Source organism: Petromyzon marinus, chromosome 83, assembly GCF_048934315.1.
Source record: "Petromyzon marinus isolate PM22_M1 ecotype Great Lakes invasive population chromosome 83, UKy_Petmar_22M1.pri1.0, whole genome shotgun sequence".
Lineage (NCBI taxonomy): Eukaryota > Metazoa > Chordata > Hyperoartia > Petromyzontiformes > Petromyzontidae > Petromyzon > Petromyzon marinus.
In genome coordinates, this window is record NC_133748.1 from 2,050,095 (window position 1) to 2,070,392 (window position 20,298).

The following is a 20,298-nucleotide window of genomic DNA, read 5'->3' on the forward strand; positions in this document are numbered from 1 at the left end:
GTGATGTTGATGGTGATGATGGTGATGATGATGGTGATGGTGGTGTTGATGGTGATGTCGATGGTGATGTTGATGGTGATGATGGTAATGATGGTGGTGATGGTGATGTTGGTGATGGTGATGTTGTTGATGATGGTGATGATGGTGATGATGGTGATGATGATGGTGGTGTTGATGGTGATGCTGATAGTGCTGTTGATTGTGATGATGGTGATGATGGTGATGATGGTGATGATGATGGTGATGATGGTGTTGATGGTGATGGTGGTGATGGTGATGTTCGTGATGGTGGTGATGGTGATGTTGGTGATGTTGATGGTGATGATGGTAATGATGGTGGTGATGGTGATGTTGGTGATGGTGATGTTGTTGATGATGTTGATGGTGATGTTGATGGTGATGATGGTGATGATGGTGATGATGATGGTGATGGTGGTGTTGATGGTGATGTTGATGGTGATGTTGATGGTGTTGATGGTGATGATGGTGATGTTGATGGTGATGATGGTGATGATGGATGATGATGATGGTGATGGTGATGTTGATGGTGATGTGGTTGATGGTGATGATGGTGATGATGTTGAATGATGATGGTGATGATGGTGATGGTGGTGTTGATGGTGGTGTTGATGGTGATGTTGATGGTGATGTTGATGGTGATGTTGATGGTGATGTTGATGGTGTTGATGTTGTGTTGATGGTGATGATGGTGATGTTGATGGTGATGATGGTGGTGGATGATGGTGATGTTGGTGAATGGTGATGTTGGTGTGTTGGTGATGTTGGTGTTGGTGATGTGGTGATGTTGTAGGAGCTGATTTCGGGGTGTCAGCGAAAAACCCAAAACACTCTCCAGAAGAGAGACACTTTCATTGGGACCCCCTACTGGTGAGCATCCACACCCCCATCATCATCACCACCACCATCATCATCAACATCATCACCATCAACATCATCACTAACATCGTCAACATCACCATCCACACCCCCATCATCATCATCAGCATCATCATCAACATCATCAACATCATCATCATCAGCATCATCGTCAACATCATCACCAACATCATCATCACCATCATCAACATCATCACCACCATCACCAACACCGTCATCATCAACATCAACATCATCATCAACATTACCATCATCATCAACATCACCATCATCATCATCATCGTCACCATCATCATCAACATCACCATCATCATCGTCAACATCATCATCATCGTCAACATCATCATCAACATCATCGTCCACACCCCCATCATCATCAGCATCATCGTCAACATCATCACCATCAACATCATCAACATCATTACCATCGTCCACACCCCCATCAACATCACCATCAACATCATCATCAACATAACCATCATCATCATCAACATCATCACCATTACCACCATCACCACCCCCATCACCATCAACATCACCATCAACATCACCATCAACATCAACATAACCATCATCTTATATTCTTAGTTTTTTCGGTAAAGTCAAGTTGAAGAGAAACAACAAAATAACAAAATATACCGAAAAAACTAAGAATATGAATTACTGCAGTCACGAAAGCTTTAAATCAAAATATAACCATCATCATCAACATCTTCGTCAACATCACCGTCAACATCACCATCAACATCACCATCAACATCAACATAACCATCATCATCATCAACATCATCACCATCACCACCATCACCACCCCCATCACCATCAACATCACCATCAACATCACCATCAACATCAACATAACCATCACCATCATCATCAACATCATCGTCAACATCACCATCAACATCATCATCAACATCAACATCACCGTCAACATCACGGTCACCATCACCATCACCACCACCATCACCACCATCACCACCATCATCACATCACCATCATCACCACCATCATCAACATCACCATCACCATCACCAACATCACCACCACCACCTTCACCACCACCCTCACCACCACCCTCACCACCACCATCACCACCACCATCACCACCACCACCATCACCACCACCACCATCACCTCCACCCTCACCACCACCACCCTCACCACCACCACCACCCTCACCACAACCACCACCCTCACCACCACCATCCTTCACCACCACCCTCACCACCACCACGCTCACCACCACCACCCTCACCACAACCACCACCCTCACCACCACCATCCTCACCACCACCACCCTCACCACCACCCTCACCACAACCACCACCCTCACCACCACCCTCACCACCACCACCCTCACCACCACCACCCTCACCACCACGCTCACCACCACCACCACCCTCACCACCACCACCCTCACCACCACCACCACCCTCACCACCACCACCACCCTCACCACCACCACCCTCACCACCACGCTCACCACCACCACCACCACCTCCACCCTCACCACCACCACACTCACCACCCTCACCACCCTCACCACCACCCTCATCACCACCCTCACCACCACCCTCACCACCACCATCCTCACCACCACCCTCACCACCACCACCACCCTCACCACCACCACCCTCACCACCACCACCCTCACCACCACCCTCACCACCACCACCACCCTCACCACCACCACCCTCACCACCCTCACCACCACCCTCCCTCCCCCAGGATGGCTCCTGAGGTGGTTCTCTGCGAGACTCTTAAGGAAGCTCCGTACGGCTGTGGCGCTGACATCTGGTCGCTGGGCGTGACGCTGATCGAGGCGGCGGAGACGGAGCCGCCGCACAACGATGTGAACCCCATGCGTGTCCTCCTGCGCATCGTCCGCTCCCCGCCACCCACGCTCACGCGCTCGCCCGGACTCTGGTGAGCCTCGCTGGCTGGCTCACTCGCTCGCTCACTCACTCGCTCAGCCACTCACTCACTCGCTCAGTCGCTCACTCACTCGCTCAGCCACTCGCTCACTCACTCGCTCAGCCACTCACTCACTCGCTCAGCCACTCACTCACTCGCTCAGCCACTCACTCAGCTACTCACTCAGCTACTCACTCGCTCAGCCACTCGATCAGCCACTCACTCAGCCACTCACTCAGCCACTCACTCACTCACTCAGCCACTCGCTCAGCCACTCACTCAGCCACTCACTCACTCACTCACCCAACCACTCATCCACCCACTCACCCACTCAACCACTCACTCACACCACTCACTCACCCACTCACTCACCCACCCACTCACCCACCCACTCACTCACCCACCCACTCACTCACCCACTCACTCACTCACCCAACCACTCACCCACTCACTCACCCACCCACCCACTCACTCACCCAACTACTCACCCACCCACTCACCCACCCACTCACCCACCCACTCACCCACCCACTCACCCACCCACTCACCCACTCACTCACCCACTCACTCACTCACCCACTCACTCCTCACCACCCACCCCCCCCAGGTCTGGGGAGTTTCACGACATTCTGCGCCGGTGTCTGGAGAAAAACGTCGATCAGAGGTGGACTGCCAAGCAGCTGCTGCAGGTTCAGAAACCTCTGTCTCACATGCCATGCCCCCAGTGTGCCCCGCCCCCCTGTGTGCCACGCCCCCTATGTGCCACGCCCCCTTGTGTGCCACGCCCCCAGTGTGCCACGCCCCCCGTGTGCCACGCCCCTCTGTGTGCCACGCCCCCTGTTTGCCACACCCCCTGTTTGCCACACCCCCTGTGTGCCACGCCCCCATTTTTACCACGCCCCCTGTGTGCCACGCCCTTTTTGCCACGCCCCCTATGTGCCACGCCCCCTATGTGCCACGCCCCCTTGTGTGCCACGCCCCCCTGTTTGCCACGCCCCCTGTGCCACACCCACAGCATCCGTTCGTTGCGGACGCCACCGACAATCGGCCGCTGCTGGAGCTGCTGGCCGAGGCGAGGGCAGAGGTCACCACAGAGGTCATCGACGACGACCCACAGCCGGACGACGAGGATGAGGAGGATGATGATGATGATGAGGTGGGAAAGAGGAGGGAGGGCGAGAAGTTGGTGGTGGTGGTGGAGGTGGTGGAGGAGGTGGTGGTGGTGGTGGAGGGAGGGAAGGAGGGAGGAATCCCAACCACTCACCCACTCACTCACTCACCCACTCACCCACTCACTCACTCACACACTCACTCACTCACTCACCCATTCACCCACTCACTCACCCGCTCACCCACTCACCCACTCACCCACTCATTTACCCACTCACTCACCCACTCACCCACTGACCCACTCACTCACTCACCCATTCACGCACTCACTCACCCACTCATTCACCCACTCACTCACTCACTCACCCATTAACCCACTCAACTACCCCTTCACCCACTCACCCACTCATTCACCCACTCATTCACCCACTCATTCACCCACTCACTCACCCACCCAAACACAACCCCCAACACCACCCCCAACGTTTACCATCCCACCCCCTCCCCCCTCCTTAATGCTCCTCCCCCCTCTACCCCCCCCCCCCCCCCCCCAAGGCATCCGGCCCCGACACTCCCCGATCCAACAGCCCCCACTACCGCCCCATGGAGATTCCCCGGCCCAACATCACCAACATCACCAACATCACCACCATCGCCACCACCGCCACCACCGCCACCAACGCCACGCCCACCGCGGATGGAGCCGACACGCCGATGATGATGATGATGAGGAGCCAGGCGGGTGGCGAAGCCGGCGGATCACTCACGGGGCCGGCGGCCGTGGTGATGACCGGGATGGTGGCCAGGAACCCGGACGAGCCCCCGCTGCCTGCCAATAAGGAGAGGTGCGTGTGTGGGTGGGTGTGTGTGGGTGGGTGTGTGGGTGGGTGTGTGTGTGGGTGGGCGTGTGGGTGGGTGTGTGGGTGGGTGTGTGTGTGGGTGGGTGTGTGGGTGTGTGGGTGTGGGTGGGTGTGTGTGCTTGTGGGTGGGTGGGTGTGTGGGTGGGTGGGCGTGTGGGTGGGTGTGTGTGTGTGTGGGTGGGTGGGTGTGTGTGTGTGTGGGTGTGTGGGTGTGCGTGGGTGGGTGGGTGGGTGTGTGGGTGGGCGTGTGGGTGGGTGTGTGGGTGTGTGTGCGTGGGTGTGTGTGTGTAGGTGTGTAGGTGTGTGCGTGTGGGTGGGCGTGTGGGTGGGTGTGTGAGTGTGTGCGTGGGTGTGTAGGTGTGTAGATGGGTGGGTGTGTGAGTGTGTGCGTGGGTGTGTAGGTGTGTAGATGGGTGGGTGTGTGGGTGTGTGCGTGGGTGTGTGCGTGGGTGTGTGCGTGGGTGTGTGCGTGGGTGTATGCGTGGGTGTGTAGGTGTGTAGGTGTGTGCGTGTGGGTGGGTGGGTGGGTGTGTGGGTGGGTGGGTGTGGGTGTGTGGGTGGGTGGGTGTGGGTGTGTGGCTGGGTGTGTGGGTGGGTGTGTGGGTGGGTGTGTGGGTGGGTGTGTGGGTGGGTGTGTGGGTGGGTGTGTGTGTGTGGGTGGGTGTGTGGGTGGGTGGGTGTGGGTGGGTGTGTGGGTGGGTGGGTGTGGGTGGGTGTGTGGGTGGGTGTGTGTGTGGGTGGGTGTGTGTGTGTGTGTGGGTGGGTGTGTGGGTGGGCGTGTGGGTGGGTGGGTGTGTGGGTGTGTGTGCGTGGGTGTGTGTGTGTAGGTGTGTAGGTGTGTGCGTGTGGGTGGGCGTGTGGGTGGGTGGGTGTGTGAGTGTGTGTGGGTGGGTGTGTGAGTGTGTGGGTGGGTGTGTGGGTGTGTGTGTGTGTGTGGGTGGGTGTGTGCATGTGGGTGGGCGTGTGGGTGAGCGTGTGGGTGTGCGTAGGTGAGTGGTGTGGGTGGATGTGCGTAGGTGGGTGATGACTGTGATGGCAGCCAAGCGCCCGGACGAGCCCCCGCTGCCTGTCTATGCGAAGTGTGTGGGTGTGTGGGTGTGTGGGTGTGTGGGTGTGTGTGTGTGGGTGTGTGTGTGTGGGTGTGTGTGTGTGCGTGGGTGTGTGCATGCGTGGGTGTGTGTAGGTGTGTGGGTGTGTAGGTGGGTGTGCGTGGGTGTGTGCGTGGGTGCGTGGGTGTGTGGTTGTTTAGGTGTGTGTGTGGGTGTGTGTGTGTGTGTGTGGGTGTCTGCGTGTGAGTGTGTGGGTGTGTGGGTGCGTGGGCGTGGGTGTGCGTGTGTGTGTGGGTGTGTGTGGGTGTGTGTGTGTCTGTGTGCATGTGTATGTGTGTGCGTGATGAATGCTGCACAGATGCCATATTTTCTGTCCGTCTGCTACAGCAGATGTTGTAGGGAATTCCAGCAAGACCTACATCTCTGCTTTATTGACCTGGTCAAGGGCCTATGATACCATTAGTAGGCCCTGGGCTCTGGGTTGTTCTTCGTGCTTTCGGATTCCCTGACCCTCTGCTCACGACCACTAAGTCCTTTGGTTCTTTCGGTAAAGTCACCGCCGCGTAGAATGAGAATAAAATAATAAATTGATAAAATAAAATAACACAATAATATTCTCACGACGTTTCGGCCACAACACAAGCGGCCTTCATCGGGTGAAGGGGACGAGACTGTCTGGTAGGACAGCGCTGGAGCGAAACACAGCCACGCTCAGCGCTGTCCTACCAAGACAGTCTCGTCCCCTTCACCTGATGAAGGCCGCTTGTGTTTGTGGCCGAAACGTCGTGAGAATTTAATCGCGTGTTATTTTAGTTTATCAATTTATTATTTGATTCTCATTCTACGCGGCGGTGGCTTTACCGAAAGAACCAAAGGAGGTGAATCCTTGCAGTCACGAAAGCTTTAAATCGAAATTTTAGACCGCTGAGTTCCTTCATGATGGTGAGCGGAGCCCCTCCACCCCTCCCCGGGTTAAAACTCCGTGGCCGGGAGTCGGAGCCGTTCCCTCCACGCCTCGGGGTGCGATGGGGACGCCCTCTGGCCCCTTCCCGCATTATTTAAAGCATCCATTTTGACCGCGCAGTTCGCGAAGCCTTCGACGGGAGTGGGGGGGGAATATCCACCTGGCACGGACACAACGGGAACGCTGATCGATGTCCGCCCCCCACTCATCCGCCTCCCCCACCCCAACCACCTACCCACCCAATCACCCACCCACCCACTCACCCACTCACTCACTCACCCACTCACCCACTCACTCACTCACTCACCCACCCACTCACTCCCCCACTCACTCACTCACCCATTCACCCACCCACTCACTCGCTCACTCACCCACTCACTCACCCACTCACTCACCCACTCACTCACCCACTCACCCACCCACCCACCCACTCGCCCACCCACCCACTCACCCACTCACTCACCCACTCACTCACCCACTTACTCACTCACTCACCCACTCACCCACTCACTCACTCACCCACCCACTCACTCCCTCACTCACTCACTCACCCACTCACTCACTCACTCACACACCCACTCACTCACCCACTCACCCACCCACCCACCCAATCACCCACCCACCCACTCACTCACTCACTCACCCACTCACCCACTCACTCACTCACCCACCCACTCACTCCCCCACTCACTCACTCACTCACCCACTCACTCACCCACCCACTCACTCACTCACTCACCCACTCACTCACCCACTCACCCACCCACCCACCCAATCACCCACCCACCCACGCACCCACTCACTCACCCACTCACTCACCCACTCACTCACTCACTCACCCACTCACCCACTCACTCACTCACTCACCCACCCACTCACTCCCCCACTCACTCACCCACTCACTCACCCACTCACACACCCACTCACTCACCCACTCACTCACTCACTCACCCACCCACCCACTCACTCACTCACTCACCCACCCACCCACTCACTCACTCACCCACTCACCCACCCACCCACCCACTCACTCACTCACCCACCCACTCACCCACCCACTCACTCACCCACCCACCCACTCACTCACTCATCCACCCACTCACCCACCCACCCACCCACTCACTCACTCACCCACCCACTCACCCACCCACTCACTCACCCACCCACCCACTCACTCACTCACCCACCCACCCACTCACTCACTCACTCACCCACCCACCCACTCACTCACTCACCCACTCACCCACCCACCCACCCACTCACTCACTCACTCACCCACCCACCCACTCACCCACTCACCCACCCACCCACTCACTCACCCACTCACCCACCCACTCACTCACCCACTCACCCACCCACCTACCCACCCACTCACCCACTCACCCACTCACTCACCCACCCACCCACTCACCCACTCCCCCACCCACTCACCCACCCACCCACCGCCTCCCCCACACACCCCAACCAATCCTCCCCGCCCCCGTTGCGCGCCCACAGACCCAGCGGCGGGGCCGTGTGGAGCCGCCCGAGGGCCTCCTCCCCATGCCCTCCCCAGGGCTGCCCCCGCCGACCGACGCGCCTGGACGACATCTCGAGGCGGTCTTCGTCCACGGCGCCAGGGGCCGCCAAGTCCTCGGCGAGCCTCCCCCGTCAGCTGAAGCCCGACTACCTCGCCCGGCCGGACTCCTCCTCCTCCTCCTCCTCCTCCGCCTCCTCCTCCGCCTCCTCCACCTCCTCCGCCACCACCGGCGCCCGCAGCCTGAGCCTGGGCCGCAGCAGCTCGGCGGCTCCCAGGGAGGGCGGCCCGCCGGCCGGCGGCGGGGCGGCGGTGGCGGTGGACCGGCCCGACGGTGGAGCGGCGCCGCCCTCGGCGAAGGCCGGACCGGTGGGTTGGTTGATGGGGGTTGTTGTGCGGGGGTATCGGTTCCGGTATCGGTTCCGGTATCGGTTCCGGTTCCGGTATCGGTTCCGGTTCCGGTATCGGTTCCGGTTCCGGTATCGGTTCCGGTATCGGTTCCGGTATCGGTTCCGGTTCCGGTATCGGTTCCGGTTCCGGTATCGGTTCCGGTTCCGGTATCGGTTCCGGTATCGGTTCCGGTATCGGTTCCGGTTCCGGTTCCGGTATCGGTTCCGGTATATGTTCCGGTTCCGGTATCGGTTCCGGTATCGGTTCCGGTATCGGTTCCGGTATCGGTTCCGGTTCCGGTACCGGTTCCGGTATCGGTTCCGGTTCCGGTATCTGTTCCGGTATCGGTTCCGGTATCGGTTCCGGTTCCGGTATCAGTTCCGGTATCGGTTCCGGTTCCGGTATCGGTTCCGGTATCGGTTCCGGTATAGGTTCCGGTATCGGTTCCGGTATAGGTTCCGGTATCGGTTCCGGTTCCGGTATCGGCTCCGGTTCCGGTTCCGGTTCCGGTATCGGTTCCGGTATCGGTTCCGGTATCGGTTCCGGTTCCGGTATCGGTTCCGGTATCGGTTCCGGGTTCCGGTTCCGGTTCAGTCCGGTTCGGTGATGATGAGGAGGTGGGAGGAGCTGTGGGCCATGCGGCGCTGGGGTCGGGTGCGAAGGCAAACCAGCGGAAACATGAGGGAGGAGGCTGGTTGAAGTGGCCGCGAGGTGGGTGGGTGGGTGGGTCAGTGAGTGGGTGGTGGGTGGGTCGGTGAGTAGGTTAGTGGTTGGGTGAGTGGGTGGGTCGATGAGTGGGTGGGTCGGTGGGTGGGTTAGTGGGTGGGTGGGTTAGTGGGTGGATAAAGTTGGGGTGGTTGAGCTCTGGTGATAATGATGGTGGTGATGGTAGTGATGATGATGATGGTGGTGGTGGTGATGGTGATGATGATGGTAGTGGTGATGTTGGTGATGATGGTGGTGACGGTGGTGATGATAACGGTGGTGGTGGTGGTGATGGTGGTGATGGTAGTGATGATGATGATGATGGTGGTGGTGATGATGATGATGGTAGTGATGATGATGGTGATGATGCTGGAGCGATGTCTCCCCCTCCCCCCGTGGCGACCGCCTTTGTCTCTCCCGCAGGCCACCAAGGGCCAGAAGCAGACGATGAAGCGGACGCGGCGTTACGTGGTGGACGGGCAGGAGAAGAGCGTCACCACCGTGACACTGGTGGAGGAGGAGCAGAACGGGCGACAGATGAAGGTCGTGAGGTGGGTGGGTTGGTGGGTGGGTTGGTGGGTGGGTGGGTGGGTTGGTGGGTGGGTTGGTGGGTAGGTGAGTGGGTGGGTTGGTGGGTGGGTTGGTGGGTGGGTGGGTGAGTTGGTGGGCAGGAGAAGAGCGTCACCACCGTGACACTGGTGGAGGAGGAGCAGACCGGGCGACAGATGAAGGTCGTGAGGTGGGTGGGTTGGTGGGTGGGTGGGTGAGTGGGTGGGTGGGTGAGTGGGTGGGTGGGTGGGTGGGTGAGTTGGTGGGCAGGAGAAGAGCGTCACCACCGTGACACTGGTGGAGGAGGAGCAGAACGGGCGACAGATGAAGGTCGTGAGGTGGGTGGGTTGGTGGGTGGGTGGGTGGGTGAGTGGGTGGGTGGGTGGGTTGGTGGGTTGGTGGGTGAGTGGGTTGGTGGGTGAGTGGGTTGGTGGGTGGGTGGGTGGGTTGGTGGGTGGGTTGGTGGGTGGGTTGGTGGGTGGGTGGGTTGGTGGGTGGGTGGGTTGGTGGGTGGGTGGGTTGGTGGGTGGGTGGGTTGGTGGGTAGGAGAAGAGCGTCACCACCGTGACACTGGTGGAGGAGGAGCAGAGCGGGCGACAGATGAAGGTCGTGAGGTGGGTGGGTTGGTGGGTGGGTGGGTCGGGTGAGTGGGTGGGTTGGTGGGTGGGTTGGTGGGTAGGTGAGTGGGTGGGTTGGTGGGTGGGTTGGTGGGTGGGTGGGTGGGTTGGTGGGTAGGTGAAGAGCGTCACCACCGTGACACTGGTGGAGGAGGAGCACACCGGGCGACAGATGAAGGTCGTGAGGTGGGTGGGTGGGTGGTTGGGTGGGTGGGTTGGTGGGTGGGTGGGTTGGTGGGCAGGTGAAGAGCGTCACCACCGTGACGCTGGTGGAGGAGGAGCAGACCGGGCGACAGATGAAGGTCGTGAGGTGGGTGGATTGGTGGGTGGGTGGGTGGGTTGGTGGGTGGGTTGGTGGGTGGGTTGGTGGGTGGGTTGGTGGGTGGGTTGGTGGGTGGTTTGGTGGGTGGGTGGGTGAGTGGGTGGGTGGGTGGGTGAGTGGGTGGGTGGGTGGGTGAGTGGGTGGGTGGGTGGGTGAGTGGGTGGGTGGGTGGGTGAGTGGGTGGGTGGGTGGGTGAGTGGGTGGGTGGGTGGGTGGGTGAGTGGGTGGGTGGGTGGGTGAGTGGGTGGGTGGGTGAGTGGGTGGGTGGGTGGGTTGGTGGGTGGGTGGGTTGGTGGGTAGGTAAAGAGCGTCACCACCGTGACGCTGGTGGAGGAGGAGCAGAACGGGCGACAGATGAAGGTCGTGAGGTGGGTGGGTTGGTGGGTGGGTTGGTGGGTTGGTGGTTGGGTTGGTGGGTGGGTTGGTGGGTGGGTTGGTGGGTGGTTTGGTGGGTGGGTGGGTGAGTGGGTGGGTGGGTGGGTGAGTGGGTGGGTGGGTGGGTGAGTGGGTGGGTGGGTGGGTGGGTGAGTGGATGGGTGGGTGGGTGGGTGAGTGGGTGGGTGGGTGGGTGGGTGAGTGGGTGGGTGGGTGGGTTGGTGGGTGGGTTGGTGGGCAGGAGAAGAGCGTCACCACCGTGACGCTGGTGGAGGAGGAGCAGAGCGGGCGACAGATGAAGGTCGTGAGGTGGGTGGGTTGGTGGGTGGGTGGGTGGGTTGGTGGGTGGGTTGTTGGGTAGGTGAGTGGGTGGGTTGGTGGGTGGGTTGGTGGGTGGGTGGGTGGGTTGGTGGGTAGGTGAAGAGCGTCACCACCGTGACACTGGTGGAGGAGGAGCACACCGGGCGACAGATGAAGGTCGTGAGGTGGGTGGGTGGGTGGTTGGGTGGGTGGGTTGGTGGGTGGGTGGGTTGGTGGGCAGGTGAAGAGCGTCACCACCGTGACGCTGGTGGAGGAGGAGCAGACCGGGCGACAGATGAAGGTCGTGAGGTGGGTGGATTGGTGGGTGGGTGGGTTGGTGGGTGGGTTGGTGGGTGGGTTGGTGGGTGGGTTGGTGGGTGGGTTGGTGGGTGGTTTGGTGGGTGGGTGGGTGAGTGGGTGGGTGGGTGGGTGAGTGGGTGGGTGGGTGGGTGAGTGGGTGGGTGGGTGGGTGAGTGGGTGGGTGGGTGGGTGAGTGGGTGGGTGGGTGGGTGGGTGGGTGAGTGGGTGGGTGGGTGGGTGAGTGGGTGGGTGGGTGGGTGAGTGGGTGGGTGGGTGAGTGGGTGGGTGGGTGGGTTGGTGGGTGGGTGGGTTGGTGGGTAGGTAAAGAGCGTCACCACCGTGACGCTGGTGGAGGAGGAGCAGAACGGGCGACAGATGAAGGTCGTGAGGTGGGTGGGTTGGTGGGTGGGTTGGTGGGTTGGTGGTTGGGTTGGTGGGTGGGTTGGTGGGTGGGTTGGTGGGTGGTTTGGTGGGTGGGTGGGTGAGTGGGTGGGTGGGTGGGTGAGTGGGTGGGTGGGTGGGTGGGTGGGTGAGTGGGTGGGTGGGTGGGTGAGTGGATGGGTGGGTGGGTGGGTGAGTGGGTGGGTGGGTGGGTGGGTGAGTGGGTGGGTGGGTGGGTTGGTGGGTGGGTTGGTGGGCAGGAGAAGAGCGTCACCACCGTGACGCTGGTGGAGGAGGAGCAGAGCGGGCGACAGATGAAGGTCGTGAGGTGGGTGGGTTGGTGGGTGGGTGGGTGGGTTGGTGGGTGGGTTGTTGGGTAGGTGAGTGGGTGGGTTGGTGGGTGGGTTGGTGGGTGGGTGAGTTGGTGGGCAGGAGAAGAGCGTCACCACCGTGACGCTGGTGGAGGAGGAGCAGAGCGGGCGACAGATGAAGGTCGTGAGGTGGGTGGGTTGGTGGGTGGGTGGGTGAGTGGGTGGGTGAGTGGGTGGGTGGGTGAGTGGGTGGGTGGGTGGGTTGGTGGGTTGGTGGGTGGGTGGGTTGGTGGGTGGGTGGGTTGGTGGGTTGGTGGGTGGGTTGGTGGGTTGGTGGGTGGGTTGGTGGGTTGGTGGGTGGGTTGGTGGGTTGGTGGGTGGGTTGGTGGGTGGGTGGGTTGGTGGGTGGGTTGGTGGGTAGGTGAAGAGCGTCACCACCATGACGCTGGTGGAGGAGGAGCAGACCGGGCGACAGATGAAGGTCGTGAGGTGGGTGGGTTGTTGGGTGGGTGGGTTGGTGGGTAGGTGAGTGGGTGGGTTGGTGGGTGGGTGGGTGGGTGAGTTGGTGGGCAGGTGAAGAGCGTCACCACCGTCACCCTGGTGGAGGAGGAGCAGACCGGGCGACAGATGAAGGTCGTGAGGTGGGTGGGTTGGTGGGTGGGTGGGTGGGTGAGTGGGTGGGTGGGTGAGTGGGTGGGTGGGTGGGTTGGTGGGTTGGTGGGTAGGTGAGTGGGTGGGTTGGTGAGTGGGTGGGTGGGTGGGTGAGTTGGTGGGCAGGTGAAGAGCGTCACCACCGTCACCCTGGTGGAGGAGGAGCAGACCGGGCGACAGATGAAGGTCGTGAGGTGGGTGGGTTGGTGGGTGAGTTGGTGGGTGGGTGAGTTGGTGGGTGGGTGGGTGAGCCGATGGGTGGGTGAGCGAGTGCGCGTGTAAGTGTCCGCTATGGATAGCCATCACAGCTGGTGCACTCCCTCCCCTCCCCCCACTCCCCTACCACCACCACCACCACCCACGCCGAGCTACCTGGGGCTGCTGCACCTGTAGCTGTGTGCGCGTGCCCACAGGCAGCAGGAGATGCGCGAGCTTCAGCGGCTGCAGAAGGAGGAGAAGCGAGAGCTGGGGAAACTCTTGGCTCGTCACTTGGCTCAGCAAGAGACCACTCAGAGGAAGAGCGAAGGGGAGATGGTGGTGAGTGGGTGGGTGGGTGGGTGAGTGGGTGTGGGGGTGGGTGGGTGAGTGGGTGGGTGGGTGGGTGAGTGGGTGGGTGGGTGGGTGAGTGGGTGGGTGGGTGAGTGAGTGTGTGGGTGGGTGAGTGGGTGGGTGAGTGTGGGGGTGAGTGGGTGGGTGGGTGGGTGGGTGAGTGGGTGGGTGAGTGTGGGGGTGAGTGGGTGGGTGGGTGGGTGAGTGGGTGGGTGGGTGTGGGGGTGGGTGGGTGAGTGAGTGGGTGGGTGGGTGGGTGAGTGAGTGGGTGGGTGAGTGGGTGGGTGGGTGAGTGGGTGGGTGGGTGAGTGGGTGGGTGGGTGAGTGGGTGGGTGGGTGAGTGAGTGGGTGGGTGGGTGAGTGGGTGGGTGAGTGGGTGAGTGGGTGGGTGGGTGGGTGAGTGGGTGGGTGGGTGAGTGGGTGAGTGAGTGTGGGGGTGTGGGGGTGGGTGGGTGGGTGGGTGTGGGGGGTGAGTGGGTGAGTGGGTGGGTGAGTGGGTGGGTGGGTGTGTGGGTGGGTGGGTGAGTGGGTGAGTGGGTGGGTGGGTGGGTGAGTGGGTGAGTGGGTGGGTGAGTGGGAGGGTGAGTGGGTGAGTGTATGAGTGGGTGAGTGATTCGGTGTGGGGGTGAGTGAGTGGGTGTGGGGGTGAGTGGGTGAGTCAGCGAGTGAGTGGGTGAGTGAGTGGTGAGTCTTTCAATTTAAATTTCTTTCCCTTATCACCATCTCTCTCCACCACCACCATCACCACCACCACCACCACCACGACCACGACCACCACCACCACCATCACCATAACCACCACCACCACCATCACCCCCACCACCACCATCACCACCACCATCGCCACCACCACCACCGTGATCCCAGGCGAAGAAGAAGCAGTACGAGGCCGAGTTGGAGACGCTGGAGCGCACCTGGAAGCAGAAGACGGAGCGAGCGGAGCGGGACGGAGCCAGCTGCCTCGTGGTGGAGTCCAAGCGGCAGGCGGGCGAGCAGGAGAAGCAGCTGGCTGGGTTCAAGGAGAAGCAGGCGATGGAGAGGAAGCAAGTGAGTGGGAGACTCACAGAGACTCACAGAGACTCAGGGAGACTCACAGAGACTCACAGAGACTCAGGGAGACTCACAGAGACTCACAGAGACTCACAGAGACTCACAGACACTCACAGAGACTCACAGAGACTCACAGAGACTCACAGACACTCACAGAGACTCACAGAGACTCACAGAGACTCAGGGCGAGCAGGAGAAGCAGCTGGCTGGGTTCAAGGAGAAGCAGGCGATGGAGAGGAAACAGGTGAGAGGGAGACTCACAGAGACTCACAGAGACTCACAGAGACTCACAGAGACTCACAGAGACTCAGGGAGACTCACAGAGACTCACAGAGACTCACAGAGACTCACAGACACTCACAGAGACTCACAGAGACTCACAGAGACTCACAGACACTCACAGAGACTCACAGAGACTCACAGAGACTCACAGAGACTCAGGGAGACTCACAGAGACTCAGGGAAACTCACAGACACTCACAGAGACTCAGGGTGTAGAGACTCACAGAGACTCACAGAGACTCACAGAGACTCAGGGTGTAGAGACTCACAGAGACTCACAGAGACTCACAGAGACTCAGGGCGAGCAGGAGAAGCAGCTGGCTGGGTTCAAGGAGAAGCAGGCGATGGAGAGGAAACAGGTGAGAGGGAGACTCACAGAGACTCACAGAGACTCACAGAGACTCAGCGAGACTCACAGAGACTCACAGAGACTCACAGAGACTCAGGGAGACTCACAGAGACTCACAGAGACTCACAGAGACTCACAGAGACTCAGGACGAGCAGGAGAAGCAGCTGGCTGGGTTCAAGGAGAAGCAGGCGATGGAGAGGAAACAGGTGAGTGGGAGACTCACAGAGACTCACAGAGACTCACAGAGACTCACAGAGACTCACAGAGACTCACAGAGACTCACAGAGACTCACAGAGACTCAGGGAGACTCAGGGAGACTCACAGAGACTCACAGAGACTCACAGAGACTCACAGAGACTCACAGAGACTCACAGACACTCACAGAGACTCAGGGAGACTCAGGGAGACTCACAGAGACTCACAGAGACTCACAGAGACTCACAGAGACTCACAGACACTCACAGAGACTCAGGGAGACTCAGGGAGACTCACAGAGACTCACAGAGACTCACAGAGACTCAGGGAGACTCACAGAGACTCACAGAGACTCACAGAGACTCAGGGCGAGCAGGAGAAGCAGCTGGCTGGGTTCAAGGAGAAGCAGGCGATGGAGAGGAAACAGGTGAGTGGGAGACTCACAGAGACTCACAGAGACTCACAGAGACTCACAGAGACTCAGCGAGACTCAGGGAGACTCACGGAGACTCAGGGTGTAGAGACTCACAGAGTCTCACAGAGACTCAGGGTGTAGAGACTCAGGGTGTAGAGACTCACAGAGACTCACAGAGACTCACAGAGACTCAGCGAGACTCAGGGAGACTCAGGGAGACTCAGGGTGTAGAGACTCACAGAGACTCACAGAGACTCACAGAGACTCACGGAGACTCAGGGTGTAGAGACTCACAGAGACTCACAGAGACTCAGGGAGACTCACAGAGACTCACGGAGACTCAGGGTGTAGAGACTCACAGAGACTCAGGGAGACTCAGGGTGTAGAGACTCACAGAGACTCACAGAGACTCAGGGAGACTCACAGAGACTCACGGAGACTCAGGGTGTAGAGACTCACAGAGACTCACAGAGACTCAGGGTGTAGAGACTCACAGAGACTCACAGAGACTCACAGAGACTCACAGAGACTCGCAGAGACTCACAGAGACTCACAGTGACTCACAGAGACTCAGGGAGACTCACAGACACTCACAGAGACTCAGGGTGTAGAGACTCACAGAGACTCACAGAGACTCACAGAGACTCACAGAGACTCAGGGTGTAGAGACTCACAGAGACTCACAGAGACTCAGGGCGAGCAGGAGAAGCAGCTGGCTGGGTTCAAGGAGAAGCAGGCGATGGAGAGGAAACAGGTGAGTGGGAGACTCACAGAGACTCACAGAGACTCACAGAGACTCAGCGAGACTCACAGAGACTCACAGAGACTCACAGAGACTCAGGGAGACTCACAGAGACTCACAGAGACTCACAGAGACTCACAGAGACTCAGGACGAGCAGGAGAAGCAGCTGGCTGGGTTCAAGGAGAAGCAGGCGATGGAGAGGAAACAGGTGAGTGGGGGACTCACAGAGACTCACAGAGACTCACAGAGACTAAGCGAGACTCAGGGAGACTCACGGAGACTCAGGGTGTAGAGACTCACAGAGTCTCACAGAGACTCAGGGTGTAGAGACTCAGGGTGTAGAGACTCACAGAGACTCACAGAGACTCACAGAGACTCACAGAGACTCAGCGAGACTCAGGGAGACTCAGGGAGACTCAGGGTGTAGAGACTCACAGAGACTCACAGAGACTCACAGAGACTCACGGAGACTCAGGGTGTAGAGACTCACAGAGACTCACAGAGACTCAGGGAGACTCACAGAGACTCACGGAGACTCAGGGTGTAGAGACTCACAGAGACTCAGGGAGACTCAGGGTGTAGAGACTCACAGAGACTCACAGAGACTCAGGGAGACTCACAGAGACTCACGGAGACTCAGGGTGTAGAGACTCACAGAGACTCACAGAGACTCAGGGTGTAGAGACTCACAGAGACTCACAGAGACTCACAGAGACTCACAGAGACTCAGGGCGAGCAGGAGAAGCAGCTGGCTGGGTTCAAGGAGAAGCAGGCGATGGAGAGGAAACAGGTGAGTGGGAGACTCACAGAGACTCACAGAGACTCACAGAGACTCACAGAGACTCAGGGAGACTCAGGGAGACTCACAGAGACTCACAGAGACTCAGGGAGACTCAGGGAGACTCACAGAGACTCACAGAGACTCACAGAGTCTCACAAAGACTCAGGGTGTAGAGACTCACAGAGACTCGCAGAGACTCACAGAGACTCACAGAGACTCACAGAGACTCACAAAGACTCAGGGTGTAGAGACTCACAGAGACTCACAGAGACTCAGGGTGTAGAGACTCACAGAGACTCACAGAGACTCAGGGTGTAGAGACTCACAGAGACTCACAGAGACTCACAGAGACTCAGGGAGACTCAGGGAGACTCACAGAGAATTACAGAGACTCACAGAGACTCACAGAGACTCAGGGTGTAGAGACTCACAGAGACTCACAGAGACTCACAGAGACTCAGGGTGTAGAGACTCACAGAGACTCACAGAGACTCACAGAGACTCAGGGAGACTCACAGAGACTCAGGGTCTAGAGACTCACAGAGACTCACAGATACTCAGGGTGTAGAAACTCGGGGTGTAAAGACTCACAGAGACTCACAGAGACTCACAGAGACTCAGGGTGTAGAGACTCACAGAGACTCACAGAGACTCACAGAGACTCAGGGTGTAGAGACTCACAGAGACTCACAGAGACTCACAGAGACTCAGTGTGTAGAGACTCACAGAGACTCACAGAGACTCGCAGAGACTCACAGAGACTCACAGAGACTCACAGAGACTCAGGGTGTAGAGACTCACAGAGACTCACAGAGACTCACAGAGACTCAGGGTGTAGAGACTCACAGAGACTCACAGAGACTCACAGAGACTCAGTGTGTAGAGACTCACAGAGACTCACAGAGACTCGCAGAGACTCACAGAGACTCACAGAGACTCAGGGTGTAGAGACTCACAGAGACTCACAGAGACTCACAGAGACTCAGGGAGACTCACTGAGACTCACACAGACTCACAGAGACTCACAGAGACTCGGGGTGTAGAGACTCACAGAGACTCACAGAGATTCACAGAGACTCACAGAGACTCAGGGTTTAGAGACTCAGGGTGTAGAGACTCACAGAGACTCACAGAGACTCAGGGTGTAGAGACTCACAGAGACTCACAGAGACTCAGCGAGACTCAGGGTGTAGAGACTCACAGAGACTCACAGAGACTCAGGGTGTAGAGACTCACAGAGACTCACAGAGACTCGCAGAGACTCACAGAGACTCACAGAGACTCAGGGTGTAGAGACTCACAGAGACTCACAGAGACTCAGGGTGTAGAGACTCACAGAGACTCACAGAGACTCACAGAGACTCAGGGTGTAGAGACTCAAAGAGACTCACAGAGACTCACAGAGACTCAGGGTGTAGAGACTCACAGAGACTCACAGAGACTCACAGAGATTCAGGGTGTAGAGACTCAGAGAGACTAACAGAGACTCAGGGTGTAGAGACTCACAGAGACTCACAGAGACTCACAGAGACTCAGGGTGTAGAGACTCACAGAGACTCACAGAGACTCACAGAGACTCACAGAGACTCAGGGTGTAGAGACTCACAGAGACTCACAGAGACTCACAGAGACTCAGGGTGTAGAGACTCACAGAGACTCAGGGTGTAGAGACTCACAGAGACTCACAGAGACTCACAGAGACTCGCAGAGACTCACAGTGACTCAGAGAGACTCAGGGTGTAGAGACTCACAGAGACTCACAGAGACTCAGGGAGACTCAGGGAGACTCACAGAGACTCACAGAGACTCAGGGAGACTCACAGAGACTCACAGAGACTCACAGAGACTCGGGGTGTAGAGACTCACAGAGTCTCAGGGTGTAGAGACTCAGGGTGTAGAGACTCACAGAGACTCACAGAGACTCACAGAGACTCAGGGTGTAGAGACTCACAGAGACTCACAGAGACTCACAGAGACTCGCAGAGACTCACAGTGACTCAGAGAGACTCAGGGTGTAGAGACTCACAGAGACTCACAGAGACTCAGGGAGACTCAGGGAGACTCACAGAGACTCACAGAGACTCAGGGAGACTCACAGAGACTCACAGAGACTCACAGAGACTCGGGGTGTAGAGACTCACAGAGTCTCAGGGTGTAGAGACTCAGGGTGTAGAGACTCACAGAGACTCACAGAGACTCACAGAGACTCAGGGTGTAGAGACTCACAGAGACTCAGGGTCTAGAGACTCACAGAGACTCACAGAGACTCACAGAGACTCAGGGAGACTCACAGAGACTCACAGAGACTCACAGAGACTCAGGGTGTAGAGACTCACAGAGACTCACAGAGACTCACAGAGACTCAGTGTGTAGAGACTCACAGAGACTCACAGAGACTCACAGAGACTCAGGGTGTAGAGACTCAGGGTGTAGAGACTCACAGAGACTCACAGAGACTCACAGAGACTCAGGGTGTAGAGACTCACAGAGACTCACAGAGACTCACAGAGACTCAGGGTGTAGAGACTCAGGGTGTAGAGACTCACAGAGTCTCAGGGTGTAGAGACTCAGGGTGTAGAGACTCACAGAGACTCAGGGTGTAGAGACTCACAGAGACTCAGGGTGTAGAGACTCACAGAGACTCGGGGTGTAGAGACTCACAGAGACTCAGGGTGTAGAGACTCACAGAGACTCACAGAGACTCACAGAGACTCAGGG

At 58.5% G+C, this 20,298-nt stretch overlaps 1 protein-coding gene across 1 annotated transcript in view; it reads left to right on the forward strand.

Moving 5' to 3' along the window:
- LOC116957715 (uncharacterized) overlaps positions 1-20,298 on the forward strand; it is an 85,824-nt gene that overhangs the window by 35,634 nt on the left and 29,892 nt on the right. The window contains exons 13-21 of the mRNA XM_076057636.1: positions 812-888; positions 2,629-2,826; positions 3,422-3,503; positions 3,830-3,970; positions 4,480-4,769; positions 8,295-8,682; positions 9,832-9,959; positions 13,628-13,751; positions 14,631-14,810. Of these exons, the coding sequence (XP_075913751.1) occupies positions 812-888; positions 2,629-2,826; positions 3,422-3,503; positions 3,830-3,970; positions 4,480-4,769; positions 8,295-8,682; positions 9,832-9,959; positions 13,628-13,751; positions 14,631-14,810 (1,608 nt within the window). The remainder of the gene's footprint in view (positions 1-811; positions 889-2,628; positions 2,827-3,421; positions 3,504-3,829; positions 3,971-4,479; positions 4,770-8,294; positions 8,683-9,831; positions 9,960-13,627; positions 13,752-14,630; positions 14,811-20,298) is intronic.